The sequence below is a fragment of the Pristiophorus japonicus genome, chromosome 14 (assembly GCF_044704955.1).
Source record: "Pristiophorus japonicus isolate sPriJap1 chromosome 14, sPriJap1.hap1, whole genome shotgun sequence".
Taxonomy (NCBI): Eukaryota; Metazoa; Chordata; class Chondrichthyes; family Pristiophoridae; genus Pristiophorus; species Pristiophorus japonicus.
Genome location: NC_091990.1, coordinates 130,837,144 through 130,863,441, shown reverse-complemented (window position 1 = coordinate 130,863,441; position 26,298 = coordinate 130,837,144). Strand labels below are relative to the sequence as shown.

General features: G+C 42.7%; 1 protein-coding gene across 1 annotated transcript in view; it reads left to right on the top strand.

Annotated features, from left to right (window-relative positions):
* lrp5 (low density lipoprotein receptor-related protein 5) overlaps nt 1-26,298 on the top strand; it is a 229,763-nt gene that overhangs the window by 55,701 nt on the left and 147,764 nt on the right. The window contains exon 3 of the mRNA XM_070899615.1: nt 16,552-16,749. Coding sequence (XP_070755716.1) covers nt 16,552-16,749 — 198 coding nt within the window. The remainder of the gene's footprint in view (nt 1-16,551; nt 16,750-26,298) is intronic.

Genomic DNA, 26,298 nt, shown 5'->3' with positions numbered 1-26,298 from the left:
ATACTTGCTAAATTCCTACAACTACAGTGGCAAGTACAGTAAGAAAGCTGAACACTGTCTAAGTTGGGGAGAAAACCATTTTGTGGGATAGACTCGAAGCAGCTCTTTGTTTTGTAATCTAAATGATTACAGCAGATGCATTTCTCTGCATGCAGTTCAAGTTCTTCAGGCTTTTCAGCTAAGGGCTAGCTGCTGTTTTCATCCAAACCTAACCATTTCCCCATTTCTTGTCAGTACATAATGAAATGTAACCATTTTATTCCGCATTTACTTTCCATATAAACACCATCAAATATCTGTAAAGTACAGTGTTTCCACTGATTTTCAAATATGCTGGCACTACAACTTGTATAATGCATCTCACATAGCAAACCTCTGAAAACATTTGTAGTGGGAGCAGGTGGTGAGCAGTTGCAAGAGATGGCCAAAGGCACCATCAAAGTACTAAGTTTTGAAGGGGGAAGAGAGAGAGAGGTCGCAAGACAAAGCGTTTCGGAAGCAGTTCCAAAATGCAGGACAAGGAAACATAGAAACATAGAAACAGGTGCAGGAGTAGGCCATTCGGCCCTTCCAGCCTACACCGCCATTCAATGAGTTCATGGCTGAACATGCAACTTCAGTACCCCATTCCTGCTTTCTCGCCATACTCCTTGATCCCCTTAGTAGTAAGGACTACATCTTACTCATTTTTGAATATATTTAGTGAATTGGCCTCAACAACTTTCTGTGGCAGAGAATTCCACAGGTTCACCACTCTCTGGGTGAAGAAGTCTCTCCTCATCTCGGTCCTAAATGGCTTACCCCTTATCCTTAGACTGTGACCCCTGGTTCTGGACTTCCCCAACATTAATAAGAACATAGAGGAAGCTGAAGGCTCTGTCACCGGTGATGGAGATGAGAGAGGAAAAAGGCGAACTGGACCAGGATCAGAATAGCAGGCGTTATGTGCTGGAACATATGGTGGAGAATATAGCAATGAGGTCATGGACAGATTTGAAGGCAAGAATAAGGATATTAAAGTTAATATACTAGGGATGGGAAGGGAGTGAACAGAAGTTGTTGAAGCAAGGGTGATGATACAAGGGACTTAGCGTGGGCTGTGATATGGGTCAGCGAATTCTGTGAATTGGTGTAGAGTAGAGCTGGAAAGACTTGGAAAAATCAAGTTTTTAAGTGATGAAGGAGTAAATGACAAGTAGGGAGTCTTGGGCACAGAGGTGGATGCTGATAAAGATGGAAAAGAGAAGACTAAAAGGAGACCTGACAGGTCTTTAAAATAACGAGGGGGTTTGATAGGTTAGACATGGAGAAGCTGTTTCCATTTGTGGGTGAATCAAAAACAAGGGGACATAAATGTAAGATAATCACGGACAGATCAAAAAAGTAAATTAGGAGGAATTTCTTTATACAGAGAGTGGTGAGAATGTAGAACTTGTTGCCACATTGCCTGTTTGAATCAGATAGCATTAACACATTTAAGGGAAGGCTTGATGCGTACATGAGGGAGAAGGGAATAGATGGCTACGGGGGTAGGGTGGGAAAAGGCCATTGGAGTGGGAGGAGGCTCGTGTGGGGTATAAACACTGGCATGGATCTATTGGGCTGCATGGATAGTGGGGATGGGATTGTCCATATTAAGTTTAAAAAGTTTCTGGAAGGATCAGAGAATTGCATGGAAAGAGTGGAGCTATTCCATACTTGGTGAAAACCCAGAGTGCTGCAAGACTACCCACTAAAGATATTACTTGGTTTTAGTCCATGTGGCAGTTAGATCAGTCCTAATTTCTGTTATAGTTCCACCCTGTGTGTGTGTGTGTGTGGTTACTTCCTTGTATGGATCTGAAAACGATAGTACTGTACATGGCTTTATGATTTATCACACAAGCATATTGGTACAATATTAAAGCTTAAGTGCAATTTTTCCCACCCTTCTACAGCACCCACCCCCCACCACCACTAGTACTAGTACTATTATGCTATATTTCCCTATTGGCAGTCCTGAGGAACACACACATTGCTCTTTTGAGAGTTGGTTGAAATTGGCCCTCTTTGGATTCGGAATTGGGATTTATAACCATGTTACAGCACATCAGTATTATCAGGATACCCTCCTGTGTTTTCACTTGGATTTGCTGCATTTCTGGTTTTTTTTTAACCCTAAATATTTGATTGCTATATTTCTTGGCTTTCAGTTATGCTTTTCTTTTTAACGTTCTGTTCTGCCTTATTGTGTAAGTTTGTTTAATTTCTATTGTACTGCCAGAAAGTGTTATGAAGTACAGGGTACTTATTTGTTTCAGCTGTTGGCAGTATTACTAGCATTATTAAAACCAGAACGAGTTGGTCAGAGGCTCTCAGTGCCTTGTTAATTCTAGCCTTGCTAGAATTCTGATAGGTCAGATAATTTATTCATGGAAATAATTCCATAGGTTCTATTTAACCATAACTATTTATAGATCACCGGTGTGCATACTGTAATAAAAAATCTTCTTTTAGAATAAGCACTTCTTTTAAAAAAACGATTTTGCTATTTAAGGATCCGTTCCTTAGTATCCTATATGCTCAACAGTTCTTTCAGCAAACTCTGGAGAAAATGCCCAGGTTTTATATCTGTTCTGTAATGCTGGTGAAATTAGTCTCTTTAGAGAACAATGGTGGTAGTTTGTTAATTTTTCCTTTCTCACCTGAAGGTAATGGAAGGCACAGCATACAATAGTTTGAATAAGTAATATACTGAAGGAAATATGCACAGATTTTAATAAAATCATTTTACTCACTGAACTGGGTTCAAAAGGGATTGATGTGATCTAAATCTAATCTGTGGGTGTGTGAGTCCCAAGTTAAATGGGATAGTCACAATCCAGCTCTGAGTGACCACAAGTCCACGAGACAAAATTATTGATAGTTTGGCACAGACTGCGAATAATTGGATGGCTGCTGTGGGAATTTGTGGGATTGGGCTGAGGGAACTGCTGCCATAAGAACTGATTCTGTACTGAGTTGTAGATTAAGGCTGCTTTGCAGCAATGGTAAAGTGTACAGTCAGGGCCTAGCCTGACTCTGGAGCCAAATCGACTTGATATACACAACAATTTCTTGGGCATTGTACAAAATAAAATGGATTTGTACCAGCATTACAGTTATACAATAGTTTACAGCAGGTTGTTGGGATGAGAGTAGAAGGGTGGATTGTCACTATATCTGTCTTAATAATAGTTGAAATTGACTCTGGGGGGCTGAATTCTAATTGGGAAGGCAGGCTGAGAGCAGGGGGCTCCGAGGCGAAAGGTAGGGACTGATTTGCATGGGACACCTCTGTTTCCCACCTGCAGCCTACAGATTGAAAGGTAGCAGAGAGGAGAGAGGGAGGGATCGCATGGGGGCCGGGGGGAAGCCAGAGGAGGATCCGGTCTGAAGGGATAGTCCACTGAGAACAGCACTGAGGGCGTGGGGTGGCGAGTCTCAAGGGGTCGGGGCCGGGAGCAGCATGGGGTAGGAGTTGTTGCTGAAGTAGTAAAACGTTGTAAGGTGCTTCACAAGAGCATTATAAAGCAAAATTTGACACCGAGCCACACAAGAAAATATTAGGGTAGAGGTTGGTCAAAGAGGTCGGTTTTATGGAGTGTCTTCGAGGAAGAAAGAGAGGTAGAGAGGCAGCAAAGTGTAGGGAGGAAATTCCAGACCTTAGGGCCTTGGCAGCCAATAATGGAGGAATTAAAATCTGGAATTAGATGAGCACAGCCAGCTCAGAGGATTGTAGGGCTAGAGGAGATTACAAAGATAGGGAGGGGCGAGGCCATAGAGGGATTTGAAAACTAGGATGAGAATTTTAAAAATTAAGGCATTGCTTAAGGGCCAGTGTAGGTCAGCGAGCATAAGGGTGATGGGTGAGCGATACTTGGTGTGAGTTCGGACACGGGCAGCAGAGCTTTGGATCACAAGTTTAAGGTGGGTAGAACGTGGGAGATCGGCCAGAATGGCATTGGAATAGTCAAATCTAGAGGTGTCAAAGGCATGGATGAAGGTTTCAAGGTGGGGTGGAGTCGAGCAATGTTCCAGAGATGGAAATAGGTGGTCTTAGTGATGGCACGAATTTGTGATCGGAAAATCATTTCAGGGTGAAATATGACACCATGGTTGCAAACAGCCTAGTTCAGTCTCAGACAGTTGCAAAGAGAGGGATGGAGTCAGTGGCTAGGGAACGGAGTTTGTGGCGGGGACTGAAGACAATGGCTTCAATCTTCCCAATATCGAGTTGGAGGAAATTTCTGCTCATCCAGTACTCGATGACTGATGAGCAGTCTGAACATTTAGAGACAGTGGAGGGGTTGAGAGAGAGGTGGTGGTATAATGCAATATTATACTAAACATGGAGATGATCAATAAGGTTCACCATTGTTGGTAATTGTCCACCATTAATAGTATTTATCCAGTGAAGGAAGTTCTCTCGGTAGCCTGACCAACATTTGACTATCACCAATATCACAAACAAATGATCTGATTATTTATCTCCTTGCTGTTTAAGAGACCTTGCTTATGCGCAAATGGCAGCTGTATTTCCCTACATTGATTGCACTGTTGGCTACACTTCAAAAAGTAATTTGGTGGCTATGAAGTGTTTTCAGATTTCTTGCAGTCATGCAAGACGTTATGTAAATGTGAGTTTTTTTTTTCTCCTTTCGCAAGAATTTCTACAATGTTTTTGTCACGAAGGGTGAAGTATAGTTAAATTATAATTATGTTTTGGCATAGGCCCTATACATGTGGCTTAATATTGGAAAATCCCTAATGCAAAAAAACGATGCAAGACCAAAGGCAGTCCCCTGTAGCATGTACAGGGTAGCAAGCAGACCTGCTGAAATTACTAAAGTTATGTCATCATCATCGGTTTTAGAAAAGATTTTAAAAAGCTCCAGTTTAAATCCTCTTGTGGGCCTCCTGAATGGAACCTGCAGCATTACAGTAATTTTCCACTCCTGAATTTCTTTCATTATTAACTTAAGTTCAGTGTGCAATATACTCAGTCTGACAAAGGGTTCATATTAATTTCTTCATTGTTAGATTTGCCAGTTCATAAGTTAGAGCTGGAAAACCTAAATTAAATCAATTAATGTATTATACAAAACTGTTTAAAAAGGGTGAGGTATTTCTGAAGTAACATTCAGTGCAGTTGTTGCAGGTAACCTTTATAGAAACAGTGTTAGAAAGCTTTTTTCATGGAATATGATAGGACATTTGGTCAGCAAGTATGCATTGGTGTTTTTGTACACATGAGCCTAATCTCTTTCCTGCACACTCCCTATACTGTTTAAAATATCTCTGTCAAGCATTTCTGGATTTTCCTTCAGCAATGCTTAGTGGTGGAGAATTCCAAACTAATTTACATATGTGAAAGTGAAGAGAGTTTTGTTTTGCTGCACGGTTTTTCCACATTGTCTGTGTGGAGAAGGCTGTACATTGTGTGTAAGCCACAGTCAGAAATCAGAGTTTTAGTTTTGCAATAAGAGCTTTTGTCAGTGTGATGTACCTTAAAGAAAATTGTGAGGAAATCTAGGTCGTGGGCCTCTGGAATTATGTTTCAAGGGATAATGTTTGGCCTTCTCATCATCTTTGTTCCAAAATATGTTACGGTTATCAAAATCGTACAAAAATATGATTGCGTTTAGATACAAATTATACAAGTTATGCAACTGGATCTGTAACATGATTAACAAACAATGTTATGAGTAACAAGTTTCGGAAACTACTATTTGAATTCTTGTTCGATCTCTTTTGTTTTTCCCTCTCGTAAGTCCATGTGTGCCTTTTGTGGGCCATAGCAAATTAACTAATACTGGATTTTTTGGAGTGATTATTCTGCAAAATGAGCACTTAAAATGGACAAAAGATTTTGTAACTATGTATTCCCTTTTCAAGATTTTGTATATGTTTAGCTAAAAAGAAACAAAAATAATATTTTCCAGTTTTCTCTGAAAGCTTCCAAGTGCAATCAAAGAAACTGAAGTAATGATCTGAACTGTGATCGGATGCAGCGGAAGGGTTCATTAATATAAAGTGGTTTGCCAGCTACCCATGCTGCACACATCTGAGGTAGAAGCTAATTCATGTTAATATGATGGAAAGAACTGGTTTAAACTTCAAAATGAAATGCGTCCAGTGCATGTTTGTACAAGAAATCTAGTTCAAAAGGATTCAATGAATAGCTGCTTGATTTGCCTTTGTAGAGAAATTGAATTTGGTTTCAACCGGAAATTGGTCATTTAAAGTCCTTTCTCAGACTTAGTTTATGGAAGAAGAAAACAGATTTAAAATGCACCAAATTAAGCTGAATTGCAATTCGTGACTATCGCTGCATCTTTCTCCCCCCAAAATTATGTTTTCAGTTTAATAGTTATGGACGGAAAGATGTGCGAGTGGTTAAGAACCAGTCTAGCACCACTGTTCCTCACAGCATGTTTAGATTTTTAGACAAAATGTGGTCTGTTTGAATGTTCCTACATTTTGATCAGACTTCCTCTATTACACACAAGTGTAAACACACCAAAGAAAGTTAAATGTGTTTCTGGCATGCCAGCAGGACAATGGTTATATTCCAACAGCTATTGTCGGTCTAAATTTCCATTTAGTTGCTTTCTCAATGCTTTTGTTTCCACTGTTGCACCTGCAGTTATTCACTTTGCTTTTTCACTGCTTTTCTCTTTTTTTTCCTTTTATTTATTCTTGTTATTTTCCTCACTGCTTTTTGTGCTCTCACTCTTTCTCTTTTTTCTCATTTCTCTCTTTTTACTCTCTGCTTTTCTATTTACCTCTGTTTTTCTGCAATTTTTTTTGTTAATGTTTTGCTCTTGTCTAGTCTCCACTGTGCCAACCACAAAATAATCTTGTACCAGTTATACTTCAGAGATCATTTTCAGGCATTGGGAGCTGGAAATTACGCTGTGAGATACAAGCATTTGAATTCTTCACCTGCTTAGCACTAACCTGTTTATTTAAATCCCATGGCATCATTTCTGAGTACAGGTTTTGTATCACAAACTGCGCATAAAAGGTCAAATCAGCGGCTAACTAACGATGTCCAGCTTTGCTCAGTAATTGAGTTTAATTTCAGACGCTAAGAAGAAATCATCAGCTGTGTCTGTCAGTTTTTTTTTAATGACTTTAATTCTGTCAATATAATGCAGTGTATAAATATTTAAAACAATACCACATGCTGACTATAATAGAAAAAGTGTTAATTTAAGTTAAAGGCAGTTGGCAGAAATTGTTATCATGTTTGGCAAGGCAAACGTGACTTTTAAAACCATGGAACCTCCCTTTACGTTAACCTTTTTGCCAAAATGTCGCAGAGTGTATTTTTTTCTGCATTTTCCTACAACTTTTATAGTCTGCTGTGTTACCAGAAAGAGGCCCAGCACAGAAGTGAAGCATTTCCTTGGTGAGAATGGTGAGTTAGAGGGAGAGTCCTCTTGGAGGATGCTTGCATATCTTAGTGGTCAACTCAGGACTGGTATTGGTGGATCCCTAAGGAACGCTACATGTGTTTAAAGATGGGGTTGAAAGCAACTGGTAAAACTGGACAGAACATTTTTTTTGGTGAGGACATTTTTGTACATTGAAGGCACAAGTTGTTGTTCAAAAGCAAGAAATCTTGCATTAGTACAATATTTTTCATGACCTCTGTACTTCTCAAAGTGCTTCACAGCCAGTGAAAGACTTCTGAAGTGTTGTAATGTAGGGGAATGTGGCAGCCTATTTGCGCACATCAAGGTCTCACAAATAGCAATGGGATAAATGATCAGATAATCTGTTTTAGTGATGTTGATTGAGGGGCAAATGCTGGCCAGGCTACTGGGAGTACCTTTTTTTTTTTAAGTGTGTTGGTTGAAGGATAAGTGTTGGCCAGGATACTGGGAGAAATGCAAGGATGTACTATCAGGAAAGTATGAACAGGCTGGGTCTCTAGCCTTGGAGGAGGTACAGAGACGATTCACTAGGCTGATTCCAGAGATGAGGGGGTTACCTTATGATGATAGATTGAGTAGACTGGGTCTTTATTCGTTGAAGTTCAGAAGGATGAGGGGTGATCTTAAAACATTTAAAATAATGAAAGGGATAGACAAGATAGAGGCAGAGAGGTTGTTTCCACTGGTCGGGGAGACTAGAACTAGGGGGCACAGCCTCAAAATATGGGGGAGCCAATTTAAAACCGAGTTGAGAAGGAATTTCTTCTCCCAGAGGGTTGTGAATCTGTGGAATTCTCTGCGCAAGGAAGCAGTTGAGGCTAGCTCATTGAATGTATTCAAATCACAGGTAGATAGATTTTTATCCAATAAGGGAATTAAGGGTTATGTGGAGTGGGCGGGTAAGTGGAGCTGAGTCCATGGCCAGATCAGCCATGATCTTTTTGAATGGCAGAGCAGGCTCGAGGGGCTAGATGGCCTACTCTTGTTCCTAATTCTTATGTTCTTATGTTCTTATGTCTCATTACTCTGAAAAGAGAAGGCTGAGGGGTGACCTAATAGAAAAAATCATGAAAGGTTTTAATAGAGTAAATACAGGGAGTGTTTCCACTTGTGGGGAAGAGTAAAACTAGAGGCTATCAATATAAGATAGTAACCAAGAAATCGGGAATTCAGAAGAAACTTCTTTACCCGAGAGTGGTGAGAATGTGGAACTCGCTATCACAGGGAGTGGTTGAGGCAAATAGTATAGATGAATCTAAGGCGGTTGGATAAGCATATGAGGGAGAAGGGAATAGAGGGGTATGCTGATAGAGTTAGATGAGGAAATTCAGAGGCTTGAGTGGTGCATAAAGTCCGGCATGGACTGGTTGGGCCAAATGGCCTGTTCTGTGCTGTGTATTCCATGTAATCCTTTGTAAACTCCCTGCGTTAATTCACATGGTGCCATGGGATCTTTTACATCCACCTGATGGGGCAGACAGGACCTCAGTTTAACATCTCATCTGAAATACTGTTGTTACAGTATTATTTATAACTAATTTCTTCACCGTGCTCTGGCCAAGTGTACAGGATTCAATCCTCTCCTGATCTTGATTTGGCTACTAAGAGGTGTGCAACAATGAGTAATCGCTCACTAATTTCCCCCCCACTTCAGGTCTGATCAGTGCCTGTTCTGATGCCACACTGAGATTGAAATGGAGAGCTTCATCTGTAACCATTGACAGCCATGAGTATCTTTGGCACATTCTCATCTACTTTGCAACCCTGTACATTTATTTTCATAAAATGAGTTTGGAACTTGTATATATGACTATTCCCATAAAATTTTAAATATTATCCTTTTCCATCCTAATGAATCACAATATATTACCAGGGTTGGCTTCATTGCACACTTGTACAAAGATCAAGATAGAAGTATTTGTTTTTCCATGTGACTTAGATTAACAAATACATAGAGGGGCTCATACTGTGGGAGAATTTGTGTGTTGTCAGCATTCAAATCTGGAAACACTATTTTCGTTCCCTGGAAAGTATTAGTTAATTGTAATTCCATTCTGTTACACTGCTCAACAGTTTGACAGTGACAATATTTATATATTTGAAACAAAATTAACTTGCCCATATAGTAAACAGCAAAAAAGCAGATATTGTGGTGCATTAGCATGCCATGACTTGGAGGACTGGGACATGATTTATTGGAGATTTTCCCATAAACTCCGAATTTGGCCAAGTAATTCTTGAGGAGGCAGGTGTGGAGGCACCGATTTCGAAGCAAGATATTTTCCCAGTGGAAGTGGCAGAAAGAAAGTTAGAAAACAAGAAACTCAAACATCTCTCTGCCTTGCAGCTCCAAGTGCTCGGTTACCAAATGGTATTGAAGTGGCTTGAGAACCTTTTTACCGGTCCATTCAATCAGTCAGTGACTGTTGTATCGTGCAGCAACATATTAGAACTTGGAATAGCTAACAAAAATTGTATTTTTGATTTATTTTCAATTTTTATGCCTAATTTCTTGAAAACAGTCCTGTATAATTCCACAAGCACCAGCAGATCTCTTCTACCATGACCATTCGAGTCGGCAATTCAACCGTAAGCATCAAAGACAAGGCTTTGCCTATTTGCTCTCCTCTGTTCCCCCCCCTCTCTCTCTCTCTCTCTCTCTCTCTCTCTCTCTCTCTCTCTCTCTGTCCTCTCTCCCTCTCTCTCTCTCTCTGTCCTCCCGCTCTCTCTGTCCTCTCTCTCTCTGTCCTCTCTCTCTCTCTCTCTCTCTCTCTCTCTCTCTCTCTCTCTGTCCCCTCTCTCTCCCTCTCTCGCTCTCTCTCGCTCTCGCTCTCGCTCTCTCTCTCGCTCTCTCTCTCTCTCTCTGTCCTCTCTCTCTCGCTCGCTCGCTCTCTCTCTCTCTCTCTCTCTGTCCCCTCTCTCTCTCTCTCTCTCTCTCTCTCTCTCTCTCCCTCTGCCCCCCCCACCTCTCTCCCTCTGCCCCCCTCTCTCTGTCCTCTCTCTCTCCCGCTGTGTCCCCTCTCTCTCTCTCTCTCTCTGTCCCCCCCTCTCCCTCTCTCTCGCTCGCTCTCTGTCCCTCTCTCTCGCTCGCTCGCTCGCTCGCTCACTCGCTCGCTCTCTGTCCCCCCCCTCTCCCTCCCTCTCTCCCTCTCCCTCTCCCTCTCCCTCTGTCCCTCTGTCTCTCTCTCTCACTCCGTCTCTCTCTCTCTCTCTCTCTCGCTGTCTCTCTCTCTCTCTCTCTCTCTCGCTGTCTCTCTGTCCGTCTCTCTCTCTCTCTCTCGCTGTCTCTAGGGGTGATTTTAACCCTACTCGCTCAGCAGAAACTGGGCGGGTGGACAGTTAAGATCGTCTTGTCCGAAAGCCGGTGATCACAACACCTGTAATTCTAACCTGCTCTTCTGAGTAGGCAGCAAGGACACATGCCTGGGGCCAAAAGGATCCTCTTTTACATAGGCATATTGCGGCCCGATGACATCATTGAAGACCCGACTGTAATTTTAACTCGGGCGTGAGCGGGGCATCCACCTGGAGTTAAAATCAGGCCTATGTCTCCATATCTCACTTTTCCATCAGGAGTCATTGGATAACAATTAAGAGTTGGAACAGTGGTTGTTATTTCCCTTTCTTTTATTCCAGCGGACCATGTGTGCATTATCCTTTCATGCCCTCCTCAGCCATTTTTGTGTTTGATAGTTGACCACTCTGTCATCCTCTTCTCTGTGGTAAAAAGAAAAAGACTTCGAAGTATATAATGCCTTTCACGACCACCAGACGTCTCCAAGCACTTTGCAGCCAATGAAGTACTTTTGGCGTGTAGTCACTGTTGTAATGTAGGAACCAGTCTCACCTTACCATCTTCAAACTGTTGCCTCCAGAATAGTGCAAAGTACCATTCTTCAACCCCTTCTATTCCTCATCTACATGTTCCTCAATGGCAACATTATCCATAGGCATAGGATTACCGTCCGCATTTCAACTGATAACACTGAGCGCTACCTATGCCAGCACCCTAAAATCCTGATCATCAGAATACTGTTAAATCGTTTGTCCAGTAACACATGATGGGTGAAATTCCTCCAACTCCATAATGGCAAGACTGAAACCAACCTGTTGGGCTTCTGCCAAAATAGATGTCAAAGGGCAAAGTGGGGAAAGATGACGGAAATATTTTTTAATTCGGGTAAGTATCTTGAATTCAATGCTTTGGGAAATTGGGAGCTAGGTTTGCAACGACATGGGTGATGGGCAAACAGGGCATAATGTGAGACAAAATAAGGTGAAGAGTTTTGGACAAGTTGGAGTTCATGTAAGGTGCAACTTTGGAGGGCAGCGAGAAGCTTGTTGGTGATATTAAGCCTGGATGTCACAAGTCTGGTTCAGAGTTTGTGGCAGTGGGGCATGAGGGAGTGTCAGCAGCAAGTGTCATTGGGGCGGTGGAAATAAGTGGCCCAGGTGCTGGATAGGATATTGAATTTAAAGTCCGCTCAAGGCCAGAATGCACACAGGTTGCGCACACAAGTTGTACATGAGGGGAAGGGAGAGGGGCAAGAGTACGGATGTTTTTTGGCAGAAGCCTATACCCTCTGGTCCTCTGACTTTGGACTCGGTGCATCATGTCCTCACCTTTAGGTATCACTTTCTGTTATACTAGCTCTCCTCTCTGGAATTTTCTCCCTAAAATCCTCTGTTTTGCTACATCTGTCTTTTAACTTTTGGAAATCTCCCCAGAATTTATCTGTTCGGTCAGCTTCAGAATTTGTAGGGAACCAAGGGTCTAATGAGAGTGAGGACTGTAAAGTAATTAATATTAGTGAAGAAAAAGTACTGGAAAAATTAATAGGACTAAAAGCTGACAAATCCCCTGGCCTTGATGGCCTACTTGCCGAGGGTCTCTGCAGAGATAGTGGATGCATTGGTTTTGATCTTCCAGAATTCCTTAGATTCTAGAACGGTCCCTGTGGATTGGAAAGTAGCAAATGTAACCCTGCTGTTCAGGAAAGGAGGGAGAGAGGAAACAGGGAACTATAGAGCAGTTAGCCTGACATCTAAATGCTAGAATCTATTATTTAAGGACATGGGGGATGGGGGAGGGGGAGAAAGTGGCTTTGGCCAGCAAAGTTGCTGGTGTTACTGGCAACTAGAGTTAATGGCCGCAACGCTAACTGAGCAAAATTGGTCTTGGGGGATGGAATTTGTTGGCGCAACACTTACCTTCCGTGCAACGTCATTCTGCTGGTGTTGCTGGAGGCATCCGAGATGAAGTTCCTGTGCAGGAGCGATGTATGAGCCTCGCACAGCCTCTGAAATAGAGGCCATGGAGCTCGCAAGGATCTGTGGGTATTAAGAAGTCTTAAGAATTAAAGAGACCATGCACACTGAAGCAATACAAAATAAAATTAAGTGAAACAATGCAGTTTTTCAGCCCTTGCTGCTTTTTAAAATATATATTTAACATTAAAAAGATGTCCCAAATGTGAATATTCAGCTCTTAAAGCTGAATTACCTTCCTTATCTCAAAAATGGGGAAACTGCCTCAGCAGTAACGCAAATGGCTCAGCAAGTCAAGGGAGGGGTGCCCAACATCTGGCACGCAGCACTCCAGCTTTGTGCAGGGGGTCAACACCGCAACATAGGCCCTCTACCCACAAGGGCCAGGAGACCCTCCAGAAAGAAGGATGTGGGAGTACATCACAGAGGTCGTCGCCCCCAATATCTAGCTCCAGTGCCCAAACAAGCTTCTTGACATCAGACCAGTGGTCATCTTCAAAAGCCGTCTCCTACAAATTACACCACTAGCCTCACACACTGCTCAATGCATGATCCCCAGTCACCAACAATCGGTATCAATCACGAGGCACCTCTCCCATTCCTAGCCTCACCTTACCCTCTTGGAGGAGATGATGCAGGCCATTCTTGGCAGGGGCATGGCTCAGCCCTTGGCCAGCGGTGGGGCTGAAAGGATACAAGATGCTGGTATCCTCATGTGTTATCCTTTCTCTGGTATGTGCATCATGCTTTCTTGCGTATCGTCACCACAACTCCACTCTTTTTTGCCTTGTTCATTTTACACACACAAGAAATGCAGCCTGCCCAGCCAGTGGGTGACCAAGAGGAGGAAGAGAGAGAGGAGAGTGAAAAAGAACAAGAACAGAAGAAGATTGATGAGACACTCCCAGCCACCAGCTTCCCGAGGTCAACCAGCAAGGCCATTTGCAGTTTCCCCCACTGAAAGACAGCACTGCGTGACATCGGTAGGGTAGGCATAGGCACACAGTCATTAAAAGAATGCATATGGGTGATGAGTTGATTGGATGGCTAGACATGTATAGGTGGATTGGAAAGTTTCCTTTGTGGTGGCTTTTATTTCAGCATACTGACCATCACAGCGTCCTCTTGGAAATTAACAGGTGGAAGGTGAGGTGTGGGACTAATGTTGAAAGGAGAGTTGGGGATGACGTCACTGGGACCGCAGGCGGATGATTCCATCCTGGATATCCCGACCACAAAGGTGCTGTCTGGGATCTATCCTTCTGTCTGTTTCCTTCTCTTCTGTACCTTCCTCTTCTTTCTGCAAGCGGATGCTGTAAATGTGAAATGACAGTATGAAATGCTGGAAATACTCAGCTGGCCAGGCTGATGTTGCATGACTGGCTGAGTATTTGCAGCATGTTCTGTTTTCTCAAAGGCCTTCATTTACCATCTGAGCTGTTGCAATCATCCAGCAGCATTCCCTACACACTTTAAAAAAAAAACTTTCAAAAACAGTCCAAGGCCTTGCATTCAAACTTACCTGAATAATGTGTTGTCCCTTTAAGAGATACAGACACCGCCACTATCCGCCTGCTTGCACAGCATGTTAACCTGGCGTGCTTAGGACCCAGCACTAGGGTCGAAGTTCACGTTGGTGACGTCAAGTCGGTATTGCACTGCCATTTTTTCTTTCAGGGCACTTCCAGTTACCGACAGCGCAAAATGGGTGAGGAATATGGCGGTTGCCACAGGACCCGTCACCAGCTGACGAAAGAGCAACTGCCACCATTTTATCGCCATTTCATGGTGCTACAGAGTGGCGCTCAACAGATGAATTTCTCGCCCATGGTAATAGGGCACTTGGAAAATCACAGTATGATTAGGCAGAGTCACCATGGTTTTTGAAAGGGTGTAACTAGCAGGGTAGATGAGGTGTTTATTGTGGGGCCGCTTCAAGGTACAGCGCATGCTGGAGAGCGACGGCCATAAAGAGGGGGACTGGATTGGATGTCACTAAGGTCCAGGTCCTTGATTGGAGCGTGGGCAGGCGCGGCAAGGTTGGGGCGCAGGAGCGGCGAGTGATTGTGGAGAGACGTGATCGGGGCCCAGTGGAGGCGAGGGCCCAAGGGCAGCACGGGCCAGCTCACAGTACGATATGTGTGCGCACTAGGTCCGTGCAGCAGAGCTGATCTCCAGGCGTCTTGGTTAATCCTTGACACTGGACCAAGACCTAGCTCTGTCAAGCCCGTGTGGTGGCTGGTATGCAACGGTCACCACAAAAAAATCCATGCACAGGCATCTTCTACCCTTCAATATGTAGTTCAGGACCTGGAATATTAGGTCCTTCATTGAAATACCTGTGAACTCATCCCTTTTTGGCATGGAAGCAAGTCATCCTCGATACAAGGGATCGCCTATGATGATGATGATGCGGTGAGGAAGATGCAGTCAGTGGAACATAGTATCATGGGTGGCTGATCCGATACTGCCAGAGATGAATTTCTAGGCCAGGATGTCTTGCTGCAATTGTATAGGCCTTTGGTGAGACAGCACCGGGAGTACTTTGTACAGTTTTGGCCTTATTAACTAAGGAAGGATAAAATTACCTTTGCAGGGAGTGCAAGGAAGATTCTATAGATTGATTCCCGGGATGAAAGGGCCGTCCGATGAGGAGAGATTGAGTAAAATGGGCCCGATATTCTCTGCTGTTTAGAAGAATGTATAAAATTCTGAGAGGGCTTGACAGGATAGATGCTGAGAGACTGTTTACCCTGGTTGGGGAGTTTAGAACTGGGGTCATAGTCTCAGGATAAGGAGTCGGCCATTTAGGACTGAGATGAGGGGGAAATCTTTTCACTCAGGATTACGAATCTTCGGAATTCTCTACCTCCTGAGGGCTGTGGATGCTTAGTCGTTGAGTATATTCAAGACTGGAATGATAGATTTTTAGGCACTAAGGGAATCAAGGGATATGAGGATCGGGCAAGAAACTAGAGTTGATGTAGAAGTTCAATGCTGATCTTCTCGAATGGTGGAGCAGGCTCAATAGGCAGTATGGCTTACTCCTGCTCCTATTTCTTACGTTATTATTTTCCTTGTCTCTGTTCATTTATTTGCCATCCATTTCTTATGAATGTTCACAATGTTAAGTCTTTAATTGTAAGTTGTTGCAGTGCTGCCCCAGCTGACACAACGTGGATCAGTAACTGAGCCTGAGCGTTTCCAAGTCCATATGACTTAATACCATGCCCTGTTGTCCATTCAGGGATCCCAACGTTATGAAGAAAAGAAAGTACAGTTAAGTCGATAAGAGAATTCCTGAAAAGTCCTAGGCCACGTATGTGAAATAAGTCTGACTTCCCCAACTGGCAATCTCCTTTCTGTTATACAAGGTGTGGACTCTTTCTGGAAAAGAAAAATTGAATGCTGCATTATAAATTTCCTTCAAACTGCATAATAGTTTTGACAGTGCAGTTTAAACAGAAACTGCACAAATAATAATTGTCTGTATTCACAGCTCTAAACACAGCTGTTTAGAAAACCTAGCCATGCAGATGGTGAAACATGTCTGGTATGTAAGCAGACTAAGCTTTCAACATTTCCGTGCGATATCCTGTAAAATGAAGCGTGGGTGAAGGCAGCTAATTGCTGAAGAAGAATGATTTGTGTCGGCTCTGGATTCTACAGTACTTGTAAAATAATGCAATAGCTTTGTCGTGATGGTTTTGACATCTTGTGCACCGCATATAAATTGAGAATATTTTAAACTAGAGAAAAAAGTCCATGTTTGTTAGCAAGTTCTTATTTGTTCTCTGTTGCGCTCTCTCTGTTTTTACAGGTACATGTATTGGACGGACTGGGGCGAAATACCGAGAATCGAACGAGCTGGCATGGATGGCAGCAGTCGTTCCGTCATTGTGGACTCGGATATTTACTGGCCAAATGGTCTCACAATTGACATAGAGGAGCAGAAACTTTACTGGGCAGATGCAAAGCTGAGCTTTATTCATAGATCCAACTTGGATGGTTCTTTCAGGTAATTATTCATTCAAATATTTGACTTTTGTCAGGTAAGATTACAGAGCAGTTGTTTCACGGGGAAAATATAAGAGCAAGTGACTTACTGTGATAGCTCATTGAGGGTTTATAGCTTTACTCTGAGTAACATAGAATTGTACTCTTGACTAATGAAATCAGTTGTGTGTGGTAAAGTGTTTACATGTTTATCATTTCTTGCATGTCTGACCTACATTTATTATTTGTTCTAAGATAAGAAATAGGAGAAGGCCATTCGGCCCTTTGAGCCTTCTCCGCCATTCAATAAGATCATAGCTGATCTTCTACCTCAACTCCACTTTCCTGCACTATTCCCCATATCCTTTTGATTCCCTTAATATTCAAAAATCGATTTCTGTCATGAATATACTCAACGACTGAGTCTCCACAGCTCTCTGAGTAGAGAATTCCAAATATTCACCATTCTCTGAGTGAAGAAATTTCTCCTCATCTCAGTCCTAAATGCCCAATCCCTTATTCTCGAGACTGTGATCCCTGGTTCTAGACTCCCCAACTAGGGGAAACATCCTCCCTGCATCTACCCTATCAAGCCCTGTAAAAATGTATGTTTCGATGAGATCATCTTACTTTCTTCTAAACTCAAGAGAATATAGGCCTAGTCTACTCAATCTCTCCTCACAGGACAATATCCCATCCCAGGAATGAGTCTAGTGAACCTTCGTTGCACTCCCTCTATGGCAAACATATCCTTCATTAGGTAAGGAGACCAAAACTGCAGCTGTGGTCTCACCAGAGCCCTGTATAATTGCAGTAAGACATCTTTACTCTTGTGCTCAAATCCTCTTATATTAAAGGCCAACATACCATTTGCTTTCTTAATTGCTTGCTGTACCTGCATGTTAACTTTCAGTGATTCATGTACAAGGACACCCAGGTCCCTCTGAACACCAACATTTCCCAATCTCTTACCATTGGAAAAAAAATACTCTGCTTTTCTATTTTTCCTACCAAAGTGGATAACTTCACATATCTCTATATTGTATTCCATTTGTCATGTTCTTGCCAACTCACTTAGCCTCTCTATCCCCTTGAAGCTTCTTTGCATCCTCCTCACAACTGCCTGACAACCTGAAAATGACCTATTTATCTCCACTCTGTTTTCTGTCCATTAACCAATCTTCAATCCATGCTCATGAGCCCTGATTTTGTCTAAGAACCTCTTTTGTGGCACCTTATCAAATGCCTTCTGAAAATCCAAATACACCACATCCACTGGTTTCCCCTTAGCTATTCTGCTGGTTACAACCTCAAAAAGCTCCAACAGATTTGTCAAACATGATTTACCTTTCATAAATCTGTGTTGAATCGGCCCAATCCAATTATTATTATTTTCTAAGTGCCCTGTTACCACGTCCTTAATAATAGATTCTAGCATTTTCCCTACTACTGATGTCAGGCTAACTGGTCTGTAGTTCCCCGTTTTCTCTCTCCCTCCTTTCTTAAATAGCGGGGTTACATTTGCAACCTTCCAATCTGCGGGAATCTGTGGAATTTTGGAAGATGACAACTAATGCATCCACTATCTCCTACAGCCACCTCTTTCAAAATCCTAGGATGTAGGCCATCAGGTCCAGGGGATGTATTGGCTTTCAGTCCTATTAATATCTCCAGTACTATTGTTTTACTAATACTAATTTCTTTCAGTTCTTCATTCTCGTCAGACCTTGGTTCTCCACTATTTCTTGGAAGTTTTTTGCGTCTTCATTCATGAAGACAGACACAAAGTATTTGTTTAATTTCTCTGCCATTTCCTTATTCCCCATTATCATTTCTCCTGACTCAGCCTGTAAGGGACCCACATTTACTTTTGCTAATCTTTTCCTTTTTACATATAGAAGATCTTAGTCTGTTTATGTCTCTCACTAGTTTACTCTCGTATTCTATTTTCCCTTTCTTTATCAATTACTTTGTTGCATTCTAAAATCCTCCCAATACTCATGATTACTATTGTTTTTAGCAACTTTATCTGCCTCATCCTTTGACCAAATACTATTTTTATCTTCTCTGCCTCAGTTGGACCACATTTCCTGTGGGGTTTTTGTGCTTTAAAGGAATGTTTATTTGTTGTAAATTATATATTAATTCTTTAAATGCTAGCCATTGCTCATCTACCATCATACCTTTTAATGTAGTTTCCCAATCTACCTTTGCCAACTTGCCCCTCAGACCTACGTAGTTTGCTTTATTTAGATTTAAGACCCTAGTTTTGGATTGAACTAAATCACTTTCAAACTCAGTATAAAATGTTATCATATTATGATCACTCTTCCCTAAAGGCCCCTTTACTATAAGGTTATTAATTCATCCTTTCTCATTGCACAATACTAGATCGAAAATAGCCTGTTCCCGAATGGGTTCCTCAACATACAGAACTAGAAAACTATCTTGTATGCATTCCATGAATTCGTCCTCCACACTATTACTGCAAATTTGGTTTGCCCAGTCTATATGTAGATTAAAGTCCCCCATACTTACTATATTATCCTTGTTACATGCGCCTCTAATTTCCTGATTTATACTTTGCCTTATATTACAACTACTGTTTGGGGGCCTATAAACAACTCCCACCAATGTTTTCTGCCCCTTTCTGTTCCTTAGCTCCACCCAAACTGATTCTACGTCATGATTTGCAGAGATAAGAACATAAGAACATAACATAAGAACATAAGAATTAGGAACAGGAGTAGGCTATCTAACCCCTCGCGCCTGCTCCACCATTCAAAAAGATCATGGCTGATCTGGCCGTGGACTCAGCTCCACTTACCCGCCCGCTCCCCATAACCCTTAATTACCTTATTGGTTAAAAATCTATCTATCTGTGATTTGAATACATTCAATGAGCTAGCCTCAACTGCTTCCTTGGGCAGAGAATTCCACAGATTCACAACCCTCTGGGAGAAGAAATTTCTTCTCAACTCGGTTTTAAATTGGCTCCCCCCGTATTTTGAGGCTGTGTCCCCTAGTTCTAGTCTTCCCGACCAGTGGAAACAACCTCTCTGCCTCTATCTTGTCTATCCCTTTCATTATTTTAAATGTTTCCATAAGATCACCCCTCATCCTTCTGAACTCCAATGAGTAAAGACCCAGTCTACTCAATCTATCATCATAAGGTAACCCCCTCATCTCCGGAATCAGCCGAGTGAATCGTCTCTGTACCCCCTCCAAAGCTAGTATATCCTTCCTTAAGTAAGGTGACCAAAACTGCAAGCAGTACTCCAGGTGCGGCCTCACCAATACCCTGTATAGTTGCAGCAGGACCTCCCTGCTTTTGTACTCCATCCCTCTTGCAATGAAGGCCAACATTCCATTCGCCTTCCTGATTACCTGCTGCACCTGCAAACTAACGTTTTGGGATTCATGCACAAGGACCCCCAGGTCCCTCTGCACCGCAGCATGTTGTAATTTCTCCCCATTCAAATAATATTCCCTTTTACTGTTTTTTTTTCCCAAGGTGGATGACCTCACATTTTCCGACGTTGTATTCCATCTGCCAAACCTTAGCTCATTCGCTTAACCTATCTAAATCTCTTTGCAGCCTCTCTGTGTCCTCTACACAACCCACTTTCCCACTAATCTTTGTCATCTGCAAATTTTGTTACACTACACTCCGTCCCCTCTTCCAGGTCATCTGTGTATATTGTAAACAGTTGCGGTCCCAGCACCGATCCCTGTGGCACATCGCTAACCACCGATTTCCAACCCGAAAAGGACCCATTTATCCCGACTCTCTGCTTTCTGTTCGCCAGCCAATTCTCTATCCATGCTAATACATTTCCTCTGACTCCGCGTACCTTTATCTTCTGCAGTAATCTTTTGTGTGGCACCTTATCGAATGCCTTTTGGAAATCTAAATACACCACATCCATCGGTACACCTCTATCCACCATGCTCGTTATATCCTCAAAGAATTCCAGTAAATTAGTTAAACGTGATTTCCCCTTCATGAATCCATGCTGCGTCTGCTTGATTGCACTATTCCTATCTAGATGTCCCGCTATTTCCTCCTTAATGATGGCTTCAAGCATTTTCCCCACTACTAACCGTAGTTAGATGTTAAACTAACTGGCCTATAAGTTACCTGCCTTTTGTCTGCCCCCTTTTTTAAGCAGAGGCGTTACATTAGCTGCTTTTCAATCCACTGGTACCTCCCCAGAGTCCAGAGAATTTTGGTAGATTATAACGAATGCATCTGCTATAACTTCCGCCATCTCTTTTAATACCCTGGGATACATTTCATCAGGATCAGGGGACTTGTCTACATTGAGTCCCATTAGCCTGTCCAGCGCTACCCCCCTAGTGATTGTCTCAAGGTCCTCCCTTCCCACATTCCCGTGACCAGCAATTTTTGGCATGGTTTTTGTGTCTTCCACTGTGAAGACCGAAGCAAAATAATTGTTTAAGGTCTCAGCCATTTCCACATTTCCCATTATTAAATCCCCCTTCTCATCTTCTAAGGGGCCAACATTTACTTTAGTCACTCTCTTCCGTTTTATATATCTGTAAAAGCTTTTACTATCTGTTTTTATGTTTTGCGCAAGTTTACTTTCGTAATCTATCTTTCCTTTCTTTATTGCTTTCTTAGTCATTCTTTGCTGACGTTTAAAATTTTCCTAATCTTCTAGTTTCCCACTAACGTTGGCCACCTTATACGCATTGGTTTTTAATTTGATACTTTCCTTTATTTCCTTGGTTATCCACGGCTGGTTATCCCTTCTCTTACCGCTCTTCTTTTTCACTGGAATATATTTTTGTTGAGCACTATGAAAGAGCTCCTTAAAAGTCCTCCACTGTTCCTCAATTGTGCCACCATTTAGTCTGTGTTCCCAGTCTACTTTAGCCAACTCTGCCCTCATCCCACTGTAGTCCCCTTTGTTTAAGCATATTACGCTCGTTTGAGACACTATTTCCTCACCCTCAATCTGTGTTACAAATTCAACCATATTGTGGTCACTCATTCCGAGAGGATCTTTTACTAGGAGATCGTTTATTATTCCTGACTTATTACACAGGACCAGATCTAAGATAGCTTGCTCCCTTGTCGGTTCTGTAACATACTGTTCTAAGAAACAATCCCGTATGCATTCTATCAATTCCTCCTCCAGGCTACCCCGTGCGATTTGATTTGACCAATCGATATGTAGGTTAAAATCCCCCATGATTACTGCCATTCCTTTTTCACATGCCTCCATTATTCCCTTGATTATTGTACGCCCCACCGTGAAGTTATTATTTGGGGGCCTATAAACTACGCCCACCAGTGACACTTTCCCCTTACTATCTCTAATCTCCACCCACAATGATTCAACATTTTGTTCATTCGAGCCAATATCATCTCACAACTGCCCTGATATCATCCTTTATTAACAGAGCTACCCCACCTCCTTTCCCTTCTTGTCTATCCTTCCGAATTGTCAGATATCGCTGTATGTTTAATTCCCAGTCTTGGCTACCCTGCAACCACGTTTCAGTAACGGCCACCAAATCATACCCATTTGTAATGATTTGTGCCGTCAACTCATTTACTTTATTTTGAATGCTGCGTGCGTTTAGGTAGAGTGTTTTAATACTAGTTTTTAAACCATGATTTTTAGTTTTTACCCCTCCTGCAGCCCCTAATATTCATACATATTGTCCCTTCCTATCACCTTGTGGTTTACCCTTACCCCAGTGCTACTTTGCTCTGTTGCCTCCTGCCTTTTGCATTCTTTCCTGTTCATCTGAGCTCTCACCCACTCTAACTAGCTCAGAGCCCTCTCCTGGGTTCCGAATACTCCTCGCATTGAGGCACAGAGCTTTCAGGCTTGCCTTTTTATTACACTTTGACCCTTTAGAATTTTGCTGTACAGTGGCCCTTTTTGTTTTTTGCCTTGGGTTTCTCTGCCTTCCACTTTTCCTCATCTCCTTTCTGTCTTTTGCTTCTGTCTCCATTTTGTTTCCCTCTGTCTCCCTGCATTCGTTCCCATCCCCCTGCCATATTAGTTTAACCCCTCCCCAACAGCACTAGCAAACACTCCCCCTAGGACATTGGTTCCGGTCCTGCCCAGGTGCAGACCGTCCGGTTTGTACTGGTCCCACCTCTCCCAGAACCGGTTCCAATGCCCCAGGAATTTGAATCCCTTCCTGCTGCACCACTGCTCAAGCCACATATTCATCTGAGCTATCCTGTGATTCCTACTCTGACTAGCACGTGGCACTGGTAGCAATCCCGAGATTACTACTTTTGAGGTCCTACTTTTTAATTTAGTTCCTAGCTCCTTAAATTCGTCTCGTAGGACCTCATCCCATTTTTTACCTATATCTTTGGTACCTATATGCACCACGACAACTGGCTGTTCACCCTCCCTTTTCAGAATGTCCTGCACCCGCTCCGAGACATCCTTGACCCTTGCACCAGGGAGGCAACATACCATCCTGGAGTCTCGGTTGCGGCCACAGAAACGCCTATCTATTCCCCTTACAATCGAATCCCCTATCACTATTACTCTCCCATTCATTTTCCTGCCCTCCAGTGCAGCAGAGCCCGCCACAGTGCCATGAACCTGGCTGCTGCTGCTCTCCCCTGATGAGTCATTCCCCTCAACAGTACTCAAAGCGGTGTATCTGTTTTGCAGGGGGATGACCGCAGGGGACCCCTGCACTACCTTCCTCGCACTGCTCTTCCTGTTGATCTTCCATTCCCTATCTGGCTGTGAACCCTTTACCTGCAGTAAGACCAACTCGCTAAATATGCTATTCCCATCATTCTCAGCATTGTGGATGCTCCAGAGTGAATCCACCTTCAGCTCCAGTGCCACACAGTGGTCCGTCAGGAGCTGGAGGCGGACACACTTCCCGCACAAGTAGTCGTCAGGGACGCCGGAAGCGTCCCTGAGTTCCCACATAGTACAGGAGGAGCATATCACATGTCCGAGCTCTCCTGCCATGACTTATCCCCTAGATTAACTTAATTTGGCAACAACAATGCTAAATGTTACTTACTGAAATAGAAAAGAAAACTACTCACCAATCACTTACCCCCTTGACTGTGACGCCACCTTTCGATTTCTTTTTACATTTTTGCTTTCTGTCCCCGCTGCAGCTGCACCGGTATGCCTCTCGCCGACCCTGGACTCTCACTGCTCCGAGTTCCCGCCTCCTCGACTGATTGCTGGAACTGCCCGACTCCCGCTGGCCTTTATAGGCCTCTCGCCGACCCCAGACTCGCGCTGCTCCAAGCTCCCGCCTCCTCAACCGACTGCTCGAACTGCCCGACTCCCGCTGGCCTTTATAGGCCTCTCGCCGACCCCGGACTCGCGCTGCTCCGAGCTCCCGCCTCCTTGACCGACTGCTTCTTTCTCTCTATTGTCTTTATCCCATCCTTTATTGTTAGGGTTACCCCTCCTCCTTTTCCATTTAGTTCCCAACCTTGGCCACTGTGTAACCACGTCTCCGTAATGGCTATTAGATAAAACCTATTAATTTCTATCTGTGCTATTCATCTATTTTGTTGCAAAAGCTTCACGCATTCAGATATAGTGCCTTTGACTTATTTCTATTTTTCCCTGATGTCACCTTAGTTACTGATGCCTTATTACTTTTTTTTACTCTCTCTGTCCCTCCCTGATTCACTCTGCTTATTTTTACCCAAAGCTCTGCTCTAGAGCCTTGACATTTCTTTTGCTACTTTTAAATGTATTCTTTCCTGAATCCTCCCATTCCCCTCTTCCTTAGTTTAAAGCCCTATCTACTATGATTATCTTTATCATAGTTATAATTTTACAGGCTATTTATAGAATGTCAGACATTGGGACTGGTAATACTTTTTTTAATATATACACACACACTTTCGGGACACCACCTTTATGTACTGATGCCAATTACTAACATTATGCCAACCGACTTCCTAGTTTTCCTTATTGCAAGTAAAGCCTTCTCTCAAGGCAACATATGGTGAACACTGCAGTAAGTCCCAAAGGCCATGTAAGGCAACATTTCTTCTCTTTTTTTAAAAAAAAAGGTTCAAGTTGGCCTGATTCCTTTTCGGACTAAAAGGCACATTCTCCCAAAAGCTACATCATTATGCCGGGAAAGCATATTTGGTGCCACATCTTATTTTTCCATTTAACTATCTGAGGAAGACTATCGGAATTTTGAGTTTCAAGTGATTGTTACCAGTACAAGATGCTCCTCTTAAGACGCACTTTTACTGTGCCTGGATTTGTGCCATTTGACCCCAATTGTGGCTGTCTATTTGTGACTAGAAGAGAACCATGTGTTTCCTTACTTTGACAATTGACTGGCCGGTTTCTTTGCACAAGAAAAGCACAGTGAGCTGTATTATGTACAGCTCCCATATTCAGGCCGTTTGGGCTCCTGCTAAACCAGGGGAAAAAAGATAGTTAACCACAGACCTTTGATTTTACAGGAGCCATGTTTCAAATTGTTGAAGGGCAATCTCTGCCAGGGGAATTTAATCCTGAATGTCTGCAGACAGTAACAATAATTTCAGGATTGTGTGACATGGGGATTGGACACCTAGAGAATGGTAGGATGTGGGTGTGATTCCATCCACAGCTCCCAGATTCGGCCATGCCAAGGCGTCAAGCAAAGTCCAGGTGTTTTATCACAGGAAGGAAGAGCAAACATTCTTAGTAAGCCGAGAATGCATAATCCTTACATTTAATAGTATTGGTTAAGGCTTGGATCAGGCACTTGCTTTCCTGCCCCAGCCATCTGCCAGATGACGCATCCTGACTGGTGGAGAAAATGAAGAAATATTACTCCTTAACTTTTACTTAATCCCGTACAGGGAATTTTAATTTCTACCTATTCATTCTTCCCAAATGTACAATTTGAAAATGAACTAAGTACCATGAATATCTAATACTAATTTCAAAATCATAGGAAAAACAGTGCTTCATGAGTGGAATATCCTTAAATTACTCTTGTGGAATAGTTGATATTTTTAGCAGTCAACGGGACGCATGATACTGGCCAATGAGTGCCATGCAACAGACATTTGGTGAGGGTGCTTATTTCCTCCCCCTCCCCCACATAACTTCTGATAAAGATTGCGGTAATACTTTCTTTCTGATAACATTATAAATTAATTACACTGCAAACGATCACAATGACAGAATTTGATTTTCTTTAAGTATCTCGTGATAAAGGTTTTGAAATATGATATTTGTTGTAAACATGCACCAAACAGGAACGGTAGCATAGAGGTTTGGGAACGGTAGCATAGTGGTACTGTTATTGGACTAGTAATCCAGAGGCCTGGACTAATAATCCCGAGATGCAAGTTCAAATCCCACCATGGCAGCTGGGAAATTTAAATTCAGTTAATTAAATAAAAAGCTAGTACAGGTACAACGTCCAAAATCCGGAATCCTCGCGACCGAATCTGTTCTGGTGTTTGGGTTTTCCAATCCTCAAGTGAATCCGTGCCGGGTTTTGAGCGGCGAGGTCCGAAATCCAGCGAAACCTGAAATCCAATACAGATTCGGTTGAGGATTCCGGATTTCAG